Source organism: Corvus cornix, chromosome 3, assembly GCF_000738735.6.
Source record: "Corvus cornix cornix isolate S_Up_H32 chromosome 3, ASM73873v5, whole genome shotgun sequence".
Classification (NCBI taxonomy): domain Eukaryota; kingdom Metazoa; phylum Chordata; class Aves; order Passeriformes; family Corvidae; genus Corvus; species Corvus cornix.
In genome coordinates this window covers 44689590-44708315 of record NC_047056.1, presented here as the reverse complement: position 1 = coordinate 44708315, position 18726 = coordinate 44689590, and the positions used below count along the sequence as shown (strand labels likewise).

Genomic DNA, 18726 nt, shown 5'->3' with positions numbered 1-18726 from the left:
TGTTAAGGGCGTTTTTAATGTTGACGTTAAAGCCGGGCAGGGTGGTGGTGGTGGTGAGTGAACCGGCTTAGGGGGGGACCTGCCGCCCGCTCGGCTCCCCAGCAGGAGCTGCAGGCCGGCCGGCTGCCCATGTGGCACTCACGAGCACGGGGAGCCGGCAGTTGCAGGTTCGCCTCTGCACTCCCAGGAGCGCCCTTCCGCCGCCAGCCCGGCCAACCCGGCGGAGCCGCGGCGGCGGGCCCAGGGCGGGCGCGGAGGCGCGGGCGGGAGCGGGCGGGGCGAGCGCTGTGTTGCCGGGGAGACGGGGGCGGGCGGCGCGGCGGGGCCGGGCAGGAACCTCCCGCCATGGGCTGCCGGGACGCTGTCAGCGGGATAAGAGCGGAGCGGGCGGCCGGGTACGTCGGCTCCGGCGGGGCGAGGAGCGGGTAAGGGCGGGACGGGTACCGCCACCGCGGGGGCTCGCCTGGCGGCGCGGGGCCGTGGGGGGGCGCTCAGCATAGGCCCTGTCCGCGGGTTTCGGCGGGCCGAAGCCGGCAGCCGCGGCGCCGGGGCGGGCTGTCAGTGGCGCTGCTGTCGCCTGGAGATACCGCTGGAGGCTCGGGGCAGCCCGGCGGCGGCGGCCGTAGTAGGCGGAAGGAGCCGCCGGTAGTGGCGCGGGTGGGGCCCGGCCCGCCCCGGGGCTCCCGGGCAGCAGCGGCCGCCGGCGGCGGGAGGGGCGCCGCGGGCTCGGGGCCCGAGTGTTCCCGGGGCCGCCCGGAGCGGTCCCTGCTGACGTGAGGCCTCGGCCTTGCCGAAAGGCGACGTTTAATACTCCGTCTGCGAGTCCAGGCGGTGCGTGCGGGTTCTCCTCCGCCCCCTCCCGTGTTACCGGGATGCTGTGCGGGTGACCGAGCACTGGAACAGATTGCCCAGAGAGGTTGTGGAGTCTCCCTCGCTGGAGATGTTTCAGAAGCGTCTGGACACAATCCTGTGCCACGCTCTAGCATGACCGTGCTTGAGCAGGGAGGTTGGAGCAGATGCCCCACTGTGGTCCCTTCCAACGTTGTGTGCGAGGTGTTGGCGCAAAGCGGGAACATAACGCCTTTGCTGTCAGCGAGGCGTGTGTTGCAGCTAATGATTGAAGAAAAACAAATGTGGGCTGTTCACGGAAACGCGATAACGCTGGTGGACGTGGAATATACAAGGGTCGCAGCGTTTCAGCACCTGAACTACCTTTTTTTAACAACATCCATCAAAATGAGTGGACAGAGGAGCGATGGGAACTCTTCTACATATTCTTTGAGAGTGGGGAGAACGTTCAAAGATGCTTTTCCGAGAGAAAAACAAAAATCTGAGAATTGCATATTGCCTGATATCCCCAGAGGAACTAAAGAGCTACCTTTTACTAACATCTGCAGTGAAGGGAGAAGGCAGGAAAAGCAGGTGCATCACTGGAAGTGAAAATAAAAGTTCTTGTATGAGAAAAAGCAGAGCAATTGAAGAAATTCAGAAAGAAGATCAGATGACTGAATGTCATGGCCTAGGAGTTAGAAAAGCATCTAATGTGGTTATAAATGGGACTGGCTAAAAAAAATCTGGATGGCAGACTTTTTGCTTTCTTTCTTTCTTTCTTTTTGCTTGTAGTGCCATGTGAATCAGTAAGACTTCATTATAAGGATCTACAGAAATCTGGAGCTAGTGACACAAGCTTGTGTACTGTTGCTGATGAGATGGTGGGACAGCTATCTGTTTTAGTCATGTGTATCATAATCTTATGCTAGGTAGCAGAAAAGAGGTGTCTGGAACATTTAGCATTTCCTGAAGGAAGGATCTGATTTTGTTTGCTTGGACAAGAAACCATGTCTGCATAGAGCTTTTATCATAATGGAACTACAGTGTGGTAAGGACTCAGGAAAATATTCTTGAGTCTCCTTTTTGCCTTTTTTGTAGGCTCACAGACCAGTAGTGCAAAGAAGAAAGCATCCTCTCAGGTGCTTTAGAAAATCTGTGGTTTACTGGCTCTGAGAGTTTCTGGTGGATGTTTTGAATAGAGTGAATGAAAAATAATGTTGTTTTCATAGATAACCATAGATAAGGGAAAAACCCTCATCTTTTTCTATGGTGTTTTAATTTTATTGTTCTTCCTTGTTGTCCTTTGGACAGAGACTCTTGCAAGCTAAAAGCATATAATTTTCAATGCTTTACTTTTAAAACCAAAGTTAATAGTAAATAAGAGATCTCAGGAAGTCAGTTGTCACTTGCTTTGTTAGACTATACAGATTTCTTAAGAAGAGCTTTTTTGATGTCACTCCCTTCCTGCCTTCCCTTTCTCTTTGTCGTGTGAATTTTTTTAACAGTACTCAAAGACAGCTTTCTATCAAAAATGTTTGATTGTAAGAAGTTTTTCTGTTAGGTTAATAAGCATTTAATGAAAATTCTCCTTTGATGCTTCTTTTGCTTCCTCCTTCCTCCTAGTTCCTGGTAGGTTTTTCATGTGTCGCCACATCACTTGTTAGTGCAGCTTAAGACAGTAAGGAAAGAGCACTTTGTGAACACTTTGAACAATAGTGTAGGATCTGTTGGAAAGTGAGACACCGGATATATAAACATTGGAAAAGAGAAACTGCATTCTTAACACATACTGAAAGTAAGTTGCTGTTTTCATGCAGTTCTCTTTACAGTTGAGCTCCAAGAGCATAAGTAAATACTGTGATCCTGTGAACAAGCACTTCAGGAAGCTCAGCTCTGTATTTCTATTGTCAGTGATTTTTGTAATAGACCATGCTGCTTCCTTATTAGTATAAAATTGTACACCCTTGCAGCTGGTCATTTAGTATTTCCTTCATATTCGCAGAATTTCACCATTGTCATGTTGATCTCTTTTCAAATAAGGTAATGTTACCCATGGAGGAAATCTGAAGCATAACTAGTTTTGATGCTTGTCTTTTGAGTGCAGAAAGGAGCAGAGGGAATTAGGGTGAAATGATTATTTTGTAAGTGGATCCTGCTGCACCTGGAAGTGCTGTGCAGAGCACGCCTGCTTGTCCTCTGTGGGTGAATTTCAGTTCTTTGCAGTGAACAGCTGTCATTGAGAAGACACACTTATACCTGTTGTATTTCTTTTTGAGGAGTTGTCAGGCTCTGTGGGCTTCCTTAGCTAAGAACTGTAGTAGCTGTTGCATGAGATGTCACTACTTCATCTTTTTTGTTATGTTTGTTGGAAAATTGGATTAGAATGTTAGAAAAGGATTGTAATATGCAGTGGAGGGAGGCCTTTATGTATATATGCCTGGGATTACTTTGTCTCTTGCTTTCTTTTCCAGTTCAGAGATGGTTGTGAGAATATCAGGTACTTTGGAAAATTATTGCTCGATGAAGGTTCACGGGCATTTAGATAGGATCAAGTAGTTGAGCTGGTGTCATTGCAGCTATTGGCTCCTGTGACAGCACTGCTGAGGATGGTATACCTGGGACAGGATCAGGTAGAAGAGACTTGAGGTTCCTTCTGTTGTGTGACTTGGACTTACTTGTCTGAGCTTGCTAAGCTGATCAAGCAGCTTGTTACTGCTGAAGGGGGAGATCTCCCTCCTGCAGCCTTCCCTTCACTGACAGTGACAACTGTCTGATCCCTCAATATGGCAATTCAACAACAACAAAAAAATCCAGCTGAAAAAGCTAGTTTTCTGCAAACCTGTTGGGGTGGGTCACATCAAGAAGGAACTGGATGAGTGCAGTGCTGGAGATAAGAGGAAGAGAAGTGTTGCTGGGGAAGAACAGAAGTATCTTCTTGCTAGTCATGAGCTGTCAGGTGGGCTGAGCTCTATACCCCTAGCTGCATTTTGAGAGGTGGGGGCTTTTACTGAGGTTCAGCAGGGTTTCTGATTCAGCTGCCATGGCCTGTTGAGAACTAATAAAGCAGCATGGTATGCAGGATCAGGTTTTCTTTTCCTCTGTTTAGATTCATGTATTGCATTTGAATATGGCTCTCAGGGACTTTGAAATTAGTGCAAGGTAAAATCTTGCTTCCAGATAGAGCACTCTACACAAGTGATACTGGAATTTGTGATGGGAAAGGAGGAAGAGGCTATGTGTAGTCTTGAGGGTTTTTTTGCTATAAGCTATTAGCTCTTTGATTCATGGGGTCTCATTAAAATCTCTTTTTCTGGAAAGTCAGTTTTTTTGTACCAATTATTTAAATAGAAGTGTGAATCTTCTTAGTGTGATTTTTCGGCATCTATGTTGTGTGAAGATACAGATTAAATCTGATGCGGAGTGAGAGAGCAAGATGGAAAGAAATCCTGTGAAATTCCTTAGCTTATGTATGTGGAAGAAGGGATAGGTATGTAATACTGTGATCCATGTAGTGAAGTCCTAGAATAATGCTGTATCTTGGTACCTGTACCTGCTGAAACTTCTAGTGCATTTTTGTTTTGGATATTTCTGTAAAGTTCCATAGCTTTTTTTTAGTCACTACTGCACATTTAATCTTCCTTCATATTCTGTACCTCATGGGTTTTGTGATTTTGGTGTGTTACGAAGGAGCCAGGGCTTCCACTCTTCTGCTTCTTTGTCTTCTATTTCTTAATGCTCTTCTCCCCCGTAAGTAACTCCCTACTGCCTGCCCTTACTGTGGGTGAGATTTTGCAGTGACCACGCAGTGGGAAGCACTGACAGGGTTGTCTTCTGCACTTCTGAGCTTGTGTAGCTCCCTGCAGGCATCTGGGGCTTGTCCTGTGACACTTGTGTTTGTATGGGGTTGTTGAGCCATGTGCTGCTGAGGCACTGTGGGTATTACTTACATTATGAAAAAGCTTTTCCACACTTCCTGGATAATTTAAAAGGTGGGAAGTGGAAGGCGAGTAATGAATGGTGGTTTGCCAAAAATGGTGGAAGACTAGTGCCTGTTAGACTGTGTCTGTCAGATGCTTGCTCAACTACTCTGACAGTCTCAGCTAATTCTCATGTTTATGAATTCTTTGCTCGCTTTTTGTGCACCCAGAAAGTTGAGCTCCTTGGCTTCAGTTAGAAAAGTATGGGAGCATGAGTGAGTATGGGAGCATAACTGTGAGGTGGGAGGAGGGAGTTTCTGATTTTTCCAACTGTTGACAGTAGAGAAAAATCTTTTTGCTTTCCCAAGAGAAAATTGGGAAGATTAAATATTAGAAGGAATTACTGTCAGGTAGTGCCAAACGCAAGGGTTTGTTGGAAGTATTAAAACTGATATTAACTTCTGTGCAGTTTTATTTCAGCAAACACTTGCAGAAAAAAATACACATCATCTATTCCTCTTTAGTATTGTGAAGGCATTTACCAAAGATTTATGTTCTTTGGGGTAATAAATGGTGCAAAGTATGTAACTAGATCTGTTAACTTCAGTAAGCTACTGATTTGATAGACTTTAGTGCATTAGCTAAAAGATGGGGAATGAGTAACAGAAACAGCAATCTGAAGGGATGAATATGTCTCAGTGCCTTAATTCTAGAAAAATGTGAATTAGTAAGGAAAATATTTAAGACTTAGGGCAAGAAATGTTCTTGATAGCTTATAATTCTGTTGCAGGAGCTGATAAAAATCCAGCAATATGCTGATTGTTGTAAGATTTCAGAAGTTGACATCTGTACAGTTTTGATTCACTAGTTTAAACAGACACTGAAATAGTATTAAAAAAAGTGCTAGTCTTTGACCTTCCTGTTCTCCTTCTATTGGAAGGCAAGAGAGTTTAACAATCCTAATTTCCAAGAACTGAGATCAAACATTCTTATGGTTTGCTGTAGAAAAAACAAAGCAAAAGCCCTCAAGTCTAAAACCTTGGGTGCTACATGATTATTATAATTTTTCTTTCTTGCATCTTTCAGTGATATGGGGAGATTTGAGTCAGTGAGGAATGTGTAATTTCTTTTTTTATTTGCATGTTTCAATTAAGAAAAGATCAAAGGAAAGCAGAAAACTTCCTTTATGTGCCTGAATATATAGAGAAAATTCTGGGGAGTGATGTGGGGGTGTATTTTCCACTCCAGAAGGTACTCCTAATTACTCTAGAACTATTTTTAGAAGCCTAAATTACATCAGTTACACAGTCAATTTGATTATTGGAGTCCCACTAAGTCCTTAGCATTTGCAGGAAAAATTATCATATTGTGTTTGCTTACTGAAAATACTACTTGGCTACATATGTACCTTCATCTGGCATACTTCGTGCATCTCCTCACTATTTTTAAGAGTGTAAAATCTTTTTTGTGTGTGCTCATGTGTGATACACATTTATAATTGGGGTCTCCCTATTTTGGTGCTTTTTTTTCTTTGTATTGTGCATAGATTAAAGGTTTTTTCTGGTGATTCAGCCTTTTGTTAAATGTTTGTCTATCTAGTAATAGGTATACTGGGAAACTTCATTTTTCTGGTCATTGTTATAGGTAATTATTGTGTAATTAAGTGTAATTATTGATTGCAATTTTTCTGTTGGCGTCTGTACTCCTTGACTAATTTGGAGTGCTGTTTAAACTTCAAAAATAAGTAAAAAATCCTAGCTGTTCCTTATTTGCATTCCCACTGGAGAAAAGCTACCTAAAATGAGATGATGTGAGTCATTTTGCCTGCAGTTATCTGGAATGTTGACTGGGTCATCTGAGTCCAGTTCAGTCTGAGACGGGGAGCTGAAACAAATGCCTCTTTGCTGTAAAGCCCGGGAGAAATACAGGGTCTGTTCCCCTAACACCACCAAAGCTGTTTCCAGTTTTGTAAAGAAGCTGGCATACTGATCTTAACAGGAATAGCAGTGTATGTAACTCTCAGATATTTAGGTAACTTTTTAAAATTGCCAGCTGCTGTTTTGTCTGCTTCTGATTGATAATAGAAAGTACCTACTTCATTGACCAGTATTAAAGATTCAGAAGTGGAATTAGTTTTCTGACCTTTAATGACTTTTTTTAAAAAAAGAACTCTGATCATTGATCTTTCCCTCTTATTTAGTTGTTCTTAGTGGGTAGTTTAGTCACAATGCCAAAACTTATCTTAAGCACTTTGTAGTTTTAATCCTCTAACTACTATGCTTTCATTTAGCATAGCCTTTATTCATTCATATCCCTTCACCAAGAGTGCCTCAAGATACTGCTCAAATTTTTACTTCTTCTCTTTCTCCAAGTATTGGTACAATCAAAGTGTATAATCTTGTAAGTTACAAAAAGTTTTATATGAGCCTCTAGATCATGACTTGAGTGGATATTTGTTGTTCAAAATGCAGGATGGTCTGCATACTTGTAGTGTGGCCCCAACTATAGTCACAGAGACCACACTATCTCCAGTACTGTGGATTAATGTAAGAGAGGGTATCACAAAGTCTGCCTGGTTGTGCAGGGCTGATCTCTGTGGGCTCAGTACTGGAGACAGAGGCCCTGAACTTCTGACTTACCTGCTGTGCTAGACTGCTGCTTTCCTTTCACTTTGTAGAGTCTGTGGAGGTTAGTCTTGATCTTTAGATTTAGTTGTTACTGTGCAGCCGTGACTGTTAAGGCTTGCCTATAGTCTGTTCTGTGGTTAAAGTATCAAACCTAAAGTATGGAAGAAGGTATCTAGGGGTATTACTTGTATTTATTTTTATTTAGGGAAGAGCTTGTTAGCAGTCTGAGTAGTGTTCAGAACAAGGCTCACTTAGGAGCATTGCCTTCTCACTGCCAAATGTTTTACAGATGATCTTCATCCTTCATCTTTCTTTTGTAAGAACTTACTGGTCTTTGATAGATTCCACCTTGTGGTGGAATATTTGTCAGTTCCTTCCTTTAGTACCATGTGTTTGCAGAGGTATTGGCCTCTGACACTTTGGATAAGATCTGGAAGAGATCTTAGCCTTCAACTCGGCTAACAAAGCTTGTTGCCAGCATTCTCATGGTATTGGTAACAGCATTGTATTCTTCAGTGCGTTTTAGCTGATGTTCGTGATAGCAAGCATATTTGTTTTTGACGTGGTGCTGCAGTGATTATCTTCAAAGGCCCCCAGCTTTCCCCATGCCTCTTGTAAGGAGGGCTTATGCTCCATGCCTGTATGCAGTGGTCTGAAATGTGAAAATTTTAAATGAACTGGAATGGATTTAATTTGGCTAACAGCTATGTTGTAGTTACTGACTTTGGATAGTGTAGGACCACAATCTTAGCATAAACTTGAGTATAGCATACATACCGGGCTAATGTATAACTTGAGTGTAGGTGGTTGTTTGAGAGCCTGTCTTTCATTAGTGTTGTACTTTTTATCTTGTTAGATGAATCATCTCTCATTTTTGTGCTTGATTTCAGGCTTGACAAGAATGTATTCACGGGTGTTTCATGTTGCTTGACGACTAAACAAAATTCCCCATGAAGCTGAGAAGCTGTCTCAAAGCACTTGTGTAATATGCAGCTAGCTTGTGGGATTCTTTGCCATTAGCTCTGTCTCAGTGGTATTTCCCCCAGACTCAAAAGGAGGAAATTATTGATAATCTGTTAACTTGTAAAGGGAATATTGATATTTGTAGCTCAAGGCAGAACCTGAGAACCTGATGAATTTTAACGTGAAAAAATGTCCTAAGATGACGTTTTAGAAACTGTTGAACAGAAAAACATGAACTTGTGTGAGGGAGTAGGGTGTATTGTTGTATGTAGACAAGAATAATGTGTATATGTTAATCTGAGATACCTCTGAGCAATGGTTCTATAATTTAGAGCTGATTTCACCAATAGTTATGCTAGACAAGTAAGATTCTAGAAGCAGTCATGTTGGAGAGAGCAGACATAAACACTCAGCACTCAGAATATATCACAGGAATCTGATTAAACTCTAGTAAGTACATTACGTTCTTTTGAAAGAATACGCTGACCAAGTTTTGGAAGTGTAGTCTGCAACAAGCTTTGTGCCCAGTGACATTACCCATGAGTTTTATTTCAAACTGTCAAAAAAACCTGAGGCCTGAAAATCATGGGAAACTATAATTTGGGAGTAAGCAAGTGTTTGGTTTTTTTCTTTCTTCTTATTTCCCTGTGTGGTACACCACAGATCTGGGTCTTGATCAGAAGAATGACAGCTCTGAAACTCTTTCTGAGAAGGTGACCTGCCTGCACCTGCTATAATGCCTCTGTGTATCTCAAAGTGTCTGTAGCCTTGGGTATGTTTGCTGACTTGATTTTATATATATATATGACAGGTATTTTGAAGAACACATGTTTCTTTTATTTGAACAAACCTGGCATATTATTTGTCTGATCTCATTTGGTTTTTTCCCTTGTCATTCCTATTCTGCATCAGGAATGGCTAGTTTAGCCATCCATGTCAGTGTTCCCTGACCATACACAATATGAAAATGAATGTTTTTATTCCTTTAAAGACTATTTTTTTCAGTAAGCACAGATAATTCCTTTAAATATTTTTTTTTTCAGTGCAAGATACAATTCTTTTGCATCCACTTACAGGTAGAAATTTTTTAATTCTCTGGTTGTACAAGCACCGAGCTTCATGGATTAGATTTTTAATACCATGGCAGTAGAACACAAGTAAACAACATACTTACAGAAGGTTTACAATACTTGTAGAAGCAGGACTCTCAAACTTCAGGCCTTGCAAGACAAACATCCCTCTTAAGTGAGATGGGAGTTAACACATAAAAGTGGCAATATTAAGATTATACAGACATAAACATGCTTGTGTGTACTGAAACATCATTGCTCTGATGGTCTCACCATACTTTTGAGGGTTCATTAAAATAATACTTGTTTACTGTCTTGTGCACTTGACACACTTTCCTGGCTTGTTAAAAGGACAGTGCATGTGTTATTTAACCAAACATACCAAGCATTTTAGGTTTTCACTTTTTTCTTTATTATGGGGAGAGAGACTCTGAATAACTTGTTCAGAAGTAATATTGATCTAGTGGACTACACATAAGGCTAAAAGCTGGTTACTGAACTCTTTGACAAAATCAAGGACTTGGCTAGAAATAGCACTGTGCCGAAAAAATTGACAGCTACCTGCAGTCTGATAATAAATTCTGTATGTTAAGAGGTTGGTTTTTCATGTGCTATGTCATGGTTGGAGCAGCACTGCCTTAGTATGTAATGGGGTTTCTGCTTCTGTAACCCCAAATAGTTAATAAATAATAGCAGAGGACAGAGCAGACAGTGGTTGAAAATATTAAGTAGGAGGTCTTCTGTGGAGCCGGAGTGTTGTCTGGTATGTCTGTTTTGAGAATGAACCAAACTTGAAAGTGTCTTGGTTTTGCTCTTGTTTGCTCATGTTTTTGGCTGAGTTGTTGGATGGTTTGCAAATGTTCACTGTGTTTTGTAAGCTATGCTGTTGGCTGATTGCCCTGCATCAGTAATGCAAAGCATCAAAGTGTCTCAAGCTTTCTGAGATGCTCTGCTTAAACTGCAGGTTCCTGTTTTCTTTAGGTCTATGTGTTGCTCCTGCTGCGTAACCTATTTTTGGCAATGTCAGCTGAGTATTTCTTTCCAGCTTGTGTAAAGTTTTGAATCATATCAAAACAACAGAAAATGAAGAATGCTGATTTTGGTGATGCACTGCTTCCAGGCTTTACTTGCGTTCTCTCACCACATACAGATTTCAAGGCAGCACTTTACTTCCCATTTCATTCCAGGCCACACTAGATATGTATTTCTCTGTTGCATGCTCTCATGCACTTTCTTTTCCTCCCCAGTTTGCACAGAGGTTTTTATTCTTAGTCTGTTAGTGAATTTCTTTAACCAGACAATCAAAATTGCTGTCTGCCACTAACAAGCTAAACTTAGTTTCTGCAATAACTGTGACAATCTTTGCTACAATAGCAAAAGCCTCTTGTGGAGTGTCCCAGTGTTAATAAGATGCGGATGCTCTTCATTATGTATCTGTCCTCTGCTAACAGAAGCTTGAGCTTAAATTGCAAGTTTAACCCCAGAGTAAATCTGATTAAATAATGATTGATATATTAATGTAAAAATCCTTCAAAAGGTAGCAAATATGCTCTGCAGAGAATAAACATTAAGTGCAAGCAATGAGACTGGGAAAAGCATTTGCTAATGGAAATGAATACTGTATAAACTAAATGTAGTGCGTGTTGGCCAGTGGTGAACTTGTATTCCCACATACTTTATCCTACAGAATGGGTGAAAAGGCTGCAAGTTTTGAACTGAGGCCAGAAAAAACTTGATTGCACAATGTCTTATGGAAACTAAGGTTTTTTTCAAAGCATTAATTTTAATACCTACTGAAAATGCAACTTCATTGCAGTTTGTACTTTTATGGACTTACACACGTGCCACGCCTGGTCAATGGTTTATCTCTTACCTGAAACAGAAAACTAGGGAAGATAAATAAATTAACAACTTCATGTAGCTATATGTCATCTAGTATTCTTTTACTCCTGCTGCATCTGTTATGCAACAGTTACTGGAGGTAATAGACTAGTATTGAGGGCTTTTGACTTAGTACTGTATTTCATTATGATGGTACTGTAGTAATTTAGTAGTTACTGCTTTTTGTTGTTTACTGGACATTCCAAGCCTTTCTGGGCAATGCATTGCTGAAAACATGACTAAGGAGAAGGCCCAGTTCACTCTAGTATACAGAGTACTAGTTCTGACTATGCCTTTGTTGCATTTTCTTCTTTACACAAATTCTACTGTTGTTAGAGATAACATCTCATCATTAGCACTAATCTAGTATATTAATGATTCAGTATTCAGGATTGCTGAAGTGGTCTTATTTTTGAGTTCCATCCTTTTATGAACAATTTTGATATTTTCTTTTAAAGTCCACTGAAGCAAGTACAAGACAGTCTTACATTTTAAGATGCTCAGTTGATTAGGTACTTCATAAAAATGGAAATAAGTTCAGAGAAAATACAATTTTCAGGTGTAAGAAATCGATTTCTACCACAACAGTAAATAGGAAATAACTCCCTTGAGAGCTGATGCAGAAGGGGTCCAGAGGGCAGACATGATACAGGTTGAATTATGAGCATGATGCAAAGATTGGCATGAAATGGGCAGATTATAGAAGAATATCAGGTTATTCACAGTTAAGTAATTTTTTTTTTTAACTTGTGGGCTTTTTCCTTTTATAAATAAATACTATGTAGTAGAGGTGATTTTTATGATACTCATGTTCTAGGAAAAGAAATGGCTTCTTTTTTTTTTTTCCTTTTTTTTTTTTTTTAGGAGCTGGCTATGTGAAGCTCTGACACATAGTGTATTTCAGAGCTGTAAAACTGTAAATGTCTCATTGTGACTGTATACAGCATTCTAGTAGGTTTCTTTCTGCTCTCATACAGCTTAGTTCATAAGTGATGTTTTAGGTTTTGGAGGTTTTATGTTGTTAAGGTGACATCTCTGAAGTTGAAAGTACAGGGGTTTTGTGTAGCATCTGCTTCCATATTACCAGGCACCACAGCAGTTAAAGATGTGTCACTTGAAACAAAAGAAAAGTGCTGCAGTAGAGTAGATCCTGCTTGAAACAAGTTGTCTGGCATACTTTCTTGGACATGAAAGTCTATGCTGTGTAGGGTGGAGTATCAGCATACCACAATCTACAAGAGAAGGGTGAAAAGCAAGTGGAAACCTTAGAGTGGGGGTGGGTTAAAAAAAAATAATAAAAATGCAATTAAACAAAAGACCCAAAACAACAAAAACACCCCCATGAACACCCCAACCTCTGCAGAGGGTTTACTGTGCTATAATGTCAGGAGGGCAAGTGGTTCACGGAGTTCTCCTTTGAAAAGTCAGGTTCCTAAAGTGCTCAAATCACTTGTCAGGAAGCAAATACAAAAGGGAAGAAGGTTGTCTGTCCACAGACAGCTTTTTTTGGAAGCTTCTTCATTAGCTCTCAGTTCTCCTTGTACGTTCTTTGTCTCTAGCCTCAAGAAAAGTTGAATAATGAGGTTATATCACAAACTGTTTTGACAGACGCATTTGTGCTGTCAGTCTGTTTCAGAACTTAATTGCAGAAAAAGAAATAGGTACAACAAAACTCGCTAGCACTTGTTGAAACAAGTCCTAAAAGAAGTGCTCCATTAAACAGCATATCTCTTCACAATTTTTTTTTCTGCACTGTAGGATGAGAGCATCTTAATTCCTTATCCATTCTATATTAAATTATTGTATTCAGAATATATGCTTAGTGTCTTTTTGTGTTAATGGTAACAAAATCGTACTTTATCTTGCTACTGATCCACCCTTTTGATAGAGTATGGCAATGTATGTTTAATCCATGTAATAATGCAAGCAGTGCAGGAAACCTGGAGACTGAAGCTTCAACTGGAAGGATACTAAAATGTGATGGACAGCTTATCTCTACATCTATTAGTCTGGTGCAACTGCAAAACCACTAGCTGCTTAAACTATTCTATTTCAATAAATTGTGAATATTAGCTGAATGGGTAAGTTAGTTTTTTTGTGAGGCTGTGGATGAAACATGTTTCCTAGCACTCAGAGGGAGGCCAATTATTAGGTGCTTGCCTGGGTAACCTGTAGTGTTTGTCTCCTTCCTTAAATAAGTCTGTCATGTAATGGTCATGCTCATCATAACTAACTTAAAGCTGCAATTTTTATTTACTTGCCATCTGAGAATACTAAAATAATGAATTTAGTGTATTTCTTTCCTTTTTTTCCTGTCTCTATCTGTTGGGGGCTTTTTTCCCCCCAAAATTAACTGTGGATATAATAAATGTCTTCTGAGTGCTCACTTAGAGACCTTTAGTAGCTTAATGTTTTTGAGACTTTTCTTGGTTATGACCCTTTGCATTCCCAGTGATAATTTTTCACTTGATGAGTTTCCCACTGACAAATTTTCAATTTTTATTAACTAAATCTTCCCCAGTGCTTAGTGTAATAAAGATTGGTATTCTGGCAGGACAGACTAGGACAGATTTAAGATGCATTTACTCAACACCTGACTGCATAATTCAGTTCTCCTGCTATCCCTCACTTGTACCTGGAGCTGCAAGTTCTTCAAATATTATATATGCAGGTAGTGATCACTAAAAATTCATACTGTTCCTAGAGGGAACTATTTACACTTGCATACCTAGCTCCTTTTGCTTTTTAAAAACTAATGAATTTTATTATGTTAATTTATCTCATATATGCCAATTATTTTCTCTGTAATAGGATTTCTGTTGTGCACAGTCCTAAGCTAAAAGTGAAAACCAGGGCTTTGAAGCTCAAAAAACCCTCAAGGACTCTTCCTAAATTTCAAATAGCTATCATAAAATAACTTTTAAAAAAATCAATTTCATATTAACCATGATAATTTTCTGTTTTTAAAAACAGGTGAACCAAGAGTGATATTTCCAGAATATATTTGCTTTTTCTTCCAGGTAGGAGATAGATGTGTTAAGCTGGCAAAGGGATTCTGGTAAGAATTTTTTTGTTACTTCTACAGTGAATGTCATATGTATAAGTGCTTGCAGTTTTGCTACTAGAAGGAGCTTTCTGTACCATTAGTGCAAACAAACTTGCTTTTACTTCAAAGGTCTTATTTTTTACCTACTAATTACATATTAATCCATCTGTTATATTTAAATGTTGCACTGAAAGTTATTTGGCTTTTTTTTCGCATATTCTGTGCTTGGATATAATGAAAATACTTGACTTTTGAAGCTTTTACTTCAGCTGTTTATACAGAAATAGGAGTTAAATGTGCTGTTGTAGCACTTATTAAGTAGGGTTTATGTGGATTAAATCATCTTGTTTCCATAGTTGCCATCACTGGTTCTTGTTTTTGTTTTGCTTTCTTCAGTGATCCTCTTGAGAATTTTCTACAGCTGAGTCTTGCATTTCTTGTCTTGTTTGAGTTAAATGTTTCTTCATGTACTAGTGCTGAGCATCCAAAGCAAAATTAATCAGTTTGGGAAGCAGAACCAATGTTTTTGGTATTTCCTCCTGAACAGTGGCAGCAGAATTGTCTCTTGAATTAAGCACACTCTAGTAGCAACTGCTACCCACTCAGTTGTGCCAGAAGGAAAACACCTTCTGGTTTAGTTGTAAATCTAAAGCATTGTACTTCTGCAACTCCCAAAATTATCTGAACTCAGTAATTTTTTTTTCTTTTCCATTTGAAACAGCCTGAATACTGTTGGAATACATAATATGATATTGTTCAAATAACGTATTAAAGAATATGTTTTCCGTACAATGATGTGTACGTGCTGTGTGTTTTGCTCTTATGCTTCAGGTCCAATACCTTTTAGTAGCAGACAAATGTTGAAGCTTGCATAGAGGTTACAAAGAAAAGCTGGAACAATGTCATTAACTTCCATTTATGCAGTAGGAGGGAATGCTCTGTCACAGGCTTTCACCTGATAGATTTATAAAATCAGTGTTTGGGGTCCTGGGCTGTTAGCTAAAGTTTCACTGATATTCTCTAAGTTCATTCTTTTCTTTCCCTTCCACCCTACATCGCTGTATTGATTCCTTAGTTCAACAGACACTATCTTTTGGAGGAGGTGAGAGACAGGGAAGAAACACTCCTTTTTTTTCCCCCCAGTATTTTGTCTAAAAGGTATGTGTTTTCTGATGGAGTTAATTTCTGTCCTTTCCTCTACTTACAGCTCAGACATGAGCAGTGCCAGTAACTCACTGGCACGGGAATTCTTGACTGATGTCAACAGACTGTGCAATGCAGTGGTACAGAGGACAGAAGCCAAGGAAGATGAAGAAGAAGAAACTCATATGGCAGCACTGGGACAATACTTAGTTCAAGGCCGTGGGTTTATTTTGCTTACCACTCTGAACTCAATTATTGATCAGGTAGTAGCTTTTCTTAACTGGTTTTAATTTTTGTATTGAGCTTTGGCTGTGTGGATTTTTCTGGCTCATGTTGTTCTTGGTGCTGGTTTTCTTTCCTTTTTATGGGAGAGTGCATGAGTTAATTGGGAAAACTGGAAATTCAAAAAGATATGTTGCAGTTGCATTCTGTCCTTTAGCAGGAGCTGAAAATGCAAAACGAGATAATCATATACCTGTTTGCCAGCTCATATTTGCCTAGGCATCTGTGAAGCTCAAGTGCAGTAGCTGGGTGGAAAGAGACTTCAGTTGCATGTCCCAGAATGATGTAAAGTGCCAAAATGCTTGAGTCAGCTTTCTCTGTTTAAAAGTTTTTGTTCTTTAGGACTGAAACCGTTCTGATAGCACTGCAAAGCATCCCATAGGAATTGTGTTTGAAATCTGATTTCTACAGTTCTTCCCTCCACTGAAGTTCTTAGTATATAAGTGTTAGAATCCCAGCTGGAGTGGAGGGTTTTTAGTGGTTATTCTGTGGTTTTGACTTTTTTGCTCTTACATTTTTGGAGCAAAGTTTCAAATTTGTCTGGGGTTTCATGTTGACTTTTTAAAATCACTGTTCTGTGCTTCTGACTTTTCTGTGGGGCTTTGGGTTTTTTTTGGGTAATTCTTTCTACAAGGGGTTTTAGGAGAGCTTTGTATAGAAACTGTTGCAGAGGTGTAATAAATGTCTTGGATGCTTTCTGATTGGCTCTAGTTAATGATTATAGCAGTCTTTGCAGTTGGGTCATTTTTTTCAGTGCTTAAAACAGCAGAAAGTCATAGGGAACTGAATGCTGACTAGCATGGTAAAATAAAGAAGGTTAATCTATTTTTTAAAAGTACAAGATCTTTTGGTTTTATTTTGTTCCTAACATAGGAGCTGACATGTCGAGAAGAACTTCTGACCCTCCTGCTGTCCCTTCTGCCATTGGTGTGGAAAATCCCTGTCCAGGAAGAAAAAGCAATAGGTATGTTTTATCACTGACAGTATTAAGCATGTAAAATAAGTGATTTGTGTTTTACTATAGAGCCTAGGACTTTGTGCTAAAAAGTAGCTCATTGTAGCACATATCCTCTAATGTGGAATGAAGATGTGAATTCTGCAGAGAATTTAAATTAAAAAATGGCAATCTCCTGTCAGCATACAAGGAAGGTGAAAATTGTGCAAAGAAGGTAAAGGCTTTTGGTCAGTGTGAAAGGGAGTGCTTGTGTTGCTGTGTAAAAACTGAACAATGAAATGGCAGTGATCTTAGTCAGATTTTTTTGTTTTGTTTTGGGCTCTTAGATTTGTCTGATGCATTCTTTTCCCTCCCAGAGGGTAAAACAAAGAGAATGAAAGAAATGAAGTTACCTGACTGTTTGAGAGAGCTTCTAAGGATTCATACCTGAAGCTCTTCCAGGGTTTTTTTTGCTATTTGAAATTCCTCCAAATTGAAGGCTTTTGTTAATGTTTGTAGACTTGGAGTCTTTAAAGGGCCAGTTTCATAGAGCTTTTATATAATAAGCTTTCCTCTTGCTCAGTTGCATCATTCTTTCATGCCTGTAAGCATGATGGAATTAATGAAATGTTTTGGTTGCTCTTAGTGGCTTTTCTAGAGTTAGTTTAAAAGGCTGTTGTGTAGAGAGGTTTTAAGATGTGGTTTACACACTACGTAATGCACAGCTTTTACTTCTACAAATTACCCTCTCTTAGTACTGATACAGTAAGCACAATGTATGCAGTTGTGCACTAAGTAGTTGGGTTCTTTCTCGGACTGAAGTAAGTTCCCCTGTTACGCAGCTTTTTTCTTCCTGTGCAGGTAATATCCTTTGTTTGGTAAAGTACTGGTTAATTTCCTGCCTTCAAAGTAGATGATGTTTCTTCCTTAAGTATCACAACTATGACTTTTGAAACAGCATGGCACAATAGTGCTTGCACATGGAAGCATCTTTTCTTTCAGCTCAAATAATGTTTATAGCTATTATGTGGGCTTCTGGGGTTTTGTGGGGGTGGGGGCTGTTGTTGTTAACTGTGGCATTTTTCTAAATACTGAACTTATGGGGTGAAGGATACTTGCACTTATTTTATGGTAGTTATTTTACTGCCCGAAGCATCCCGTTACAGTCCTATCACTACTTTAAAACAACAATGGACTTAATCCAAGAACATGCAGAGTTGTTTCTCTGCTTGCTTTTTTTGATAATTTTCTCTGAGTTTACTGATATAAATGAACCAGTGGTACTTCTGTTTTATTTTTCAAAATGTTCTTGCCCATAGAATCAGATTTAAATTTTATATTTGCTATTTTATACTGCTTACTTGAAAGTTGGGGATTTTGTCTTGGCTTTTGTAGGAATATTCAGGACTCTAACCTTTATTCATTTCCATCTCCCTTTTGTCCCTGACTATTTTTAAATCCCCTGCTTTTATTTCTGCTGCTTATATTTGGAGCAATTAGTGGTGAAGTAAAGACTGAGGTCTGTATACTTGAAGATTTGCACTGATAATAAGTAGAGAAATTTATTTTTTCTATTACCACTAGTACACTAACAATGTCCTCATGCATTCTAAAAGGTCTGTGAGCTAACACACCCGGTTCCTATAGCAGCTGAGTTGCAAAAAGTGACAATGGAGCATCAAGTTAAAAAGACCTTTCTTCCTCCCTTTAGTTTGCTTGCCAAAAAGTTCTTTCACCTGCCTTGATGACATCTTGTCTTGAGAATGGTTTTTTGAGAATAGTTGTGCCAACAAGAAGTTTTAGGAAACCTTTTAGCACACTTTTGTCTAACCCTAAATAGAAAATGAAATAATTTGTCTAGGCTTTAAAAATAGCCAGTATGGCCCGTAAACATGAGTTGTTGCTGCCTGTTTTATACTGAAAATGTCTGACATAGGTGTATGCAAAACCATGACCTATTAAGATACAAATTTGCTGCATATTTTAAATCTGGAAGTATTTAACTATAAAATTAGGAAAAATGCTTTACATA

The 18726-nt window shown here is 39.5% G+C and overlaps 1 protein-coding gene across 5 annotated transcripts in view; it reads left to right on the top strand.

Annotated features, from left to right (window-relative positions):
- The first annotated feature begins 307 nt into the window (after window positions 1-307).
- The window catches only part of LYST (lysosomal trafficking regulator), a 79060-nt gene continuing 60641 nt past the window's right edge, over window positions 308-18726 (top strand). The window contains exons 1-5 of one of the 5 annotated variants that reach the window (XM_039568283.1): window positions 329-425; window positions 14263-14347; window positions 15411-15437; window positions 15543-15741; window positions 16634-16724. In XM_039568283.1, coding sequence (XP_039424217.1) covers window positions 15550-15741; window positions 16634-16724 — 283 coding nt within the window. In that variant the 5' untranslated portion in view covers window positions 329-425; window positions 14263-14347; window positions 15411-15437; window positions 15543-15549. Of the gene's footprint in view, window positions 426-14262; window positions 14348-15410; window positions 15438-15542; window positions 15742-16633; window positions 16725-18726 lie in introns of all 5 variants that reach the window. The other 4 variants (XM_039568284.1, XM_039568281.1, XM_039568280.1 and 1 more) reach the window with 4 other exon arrangements.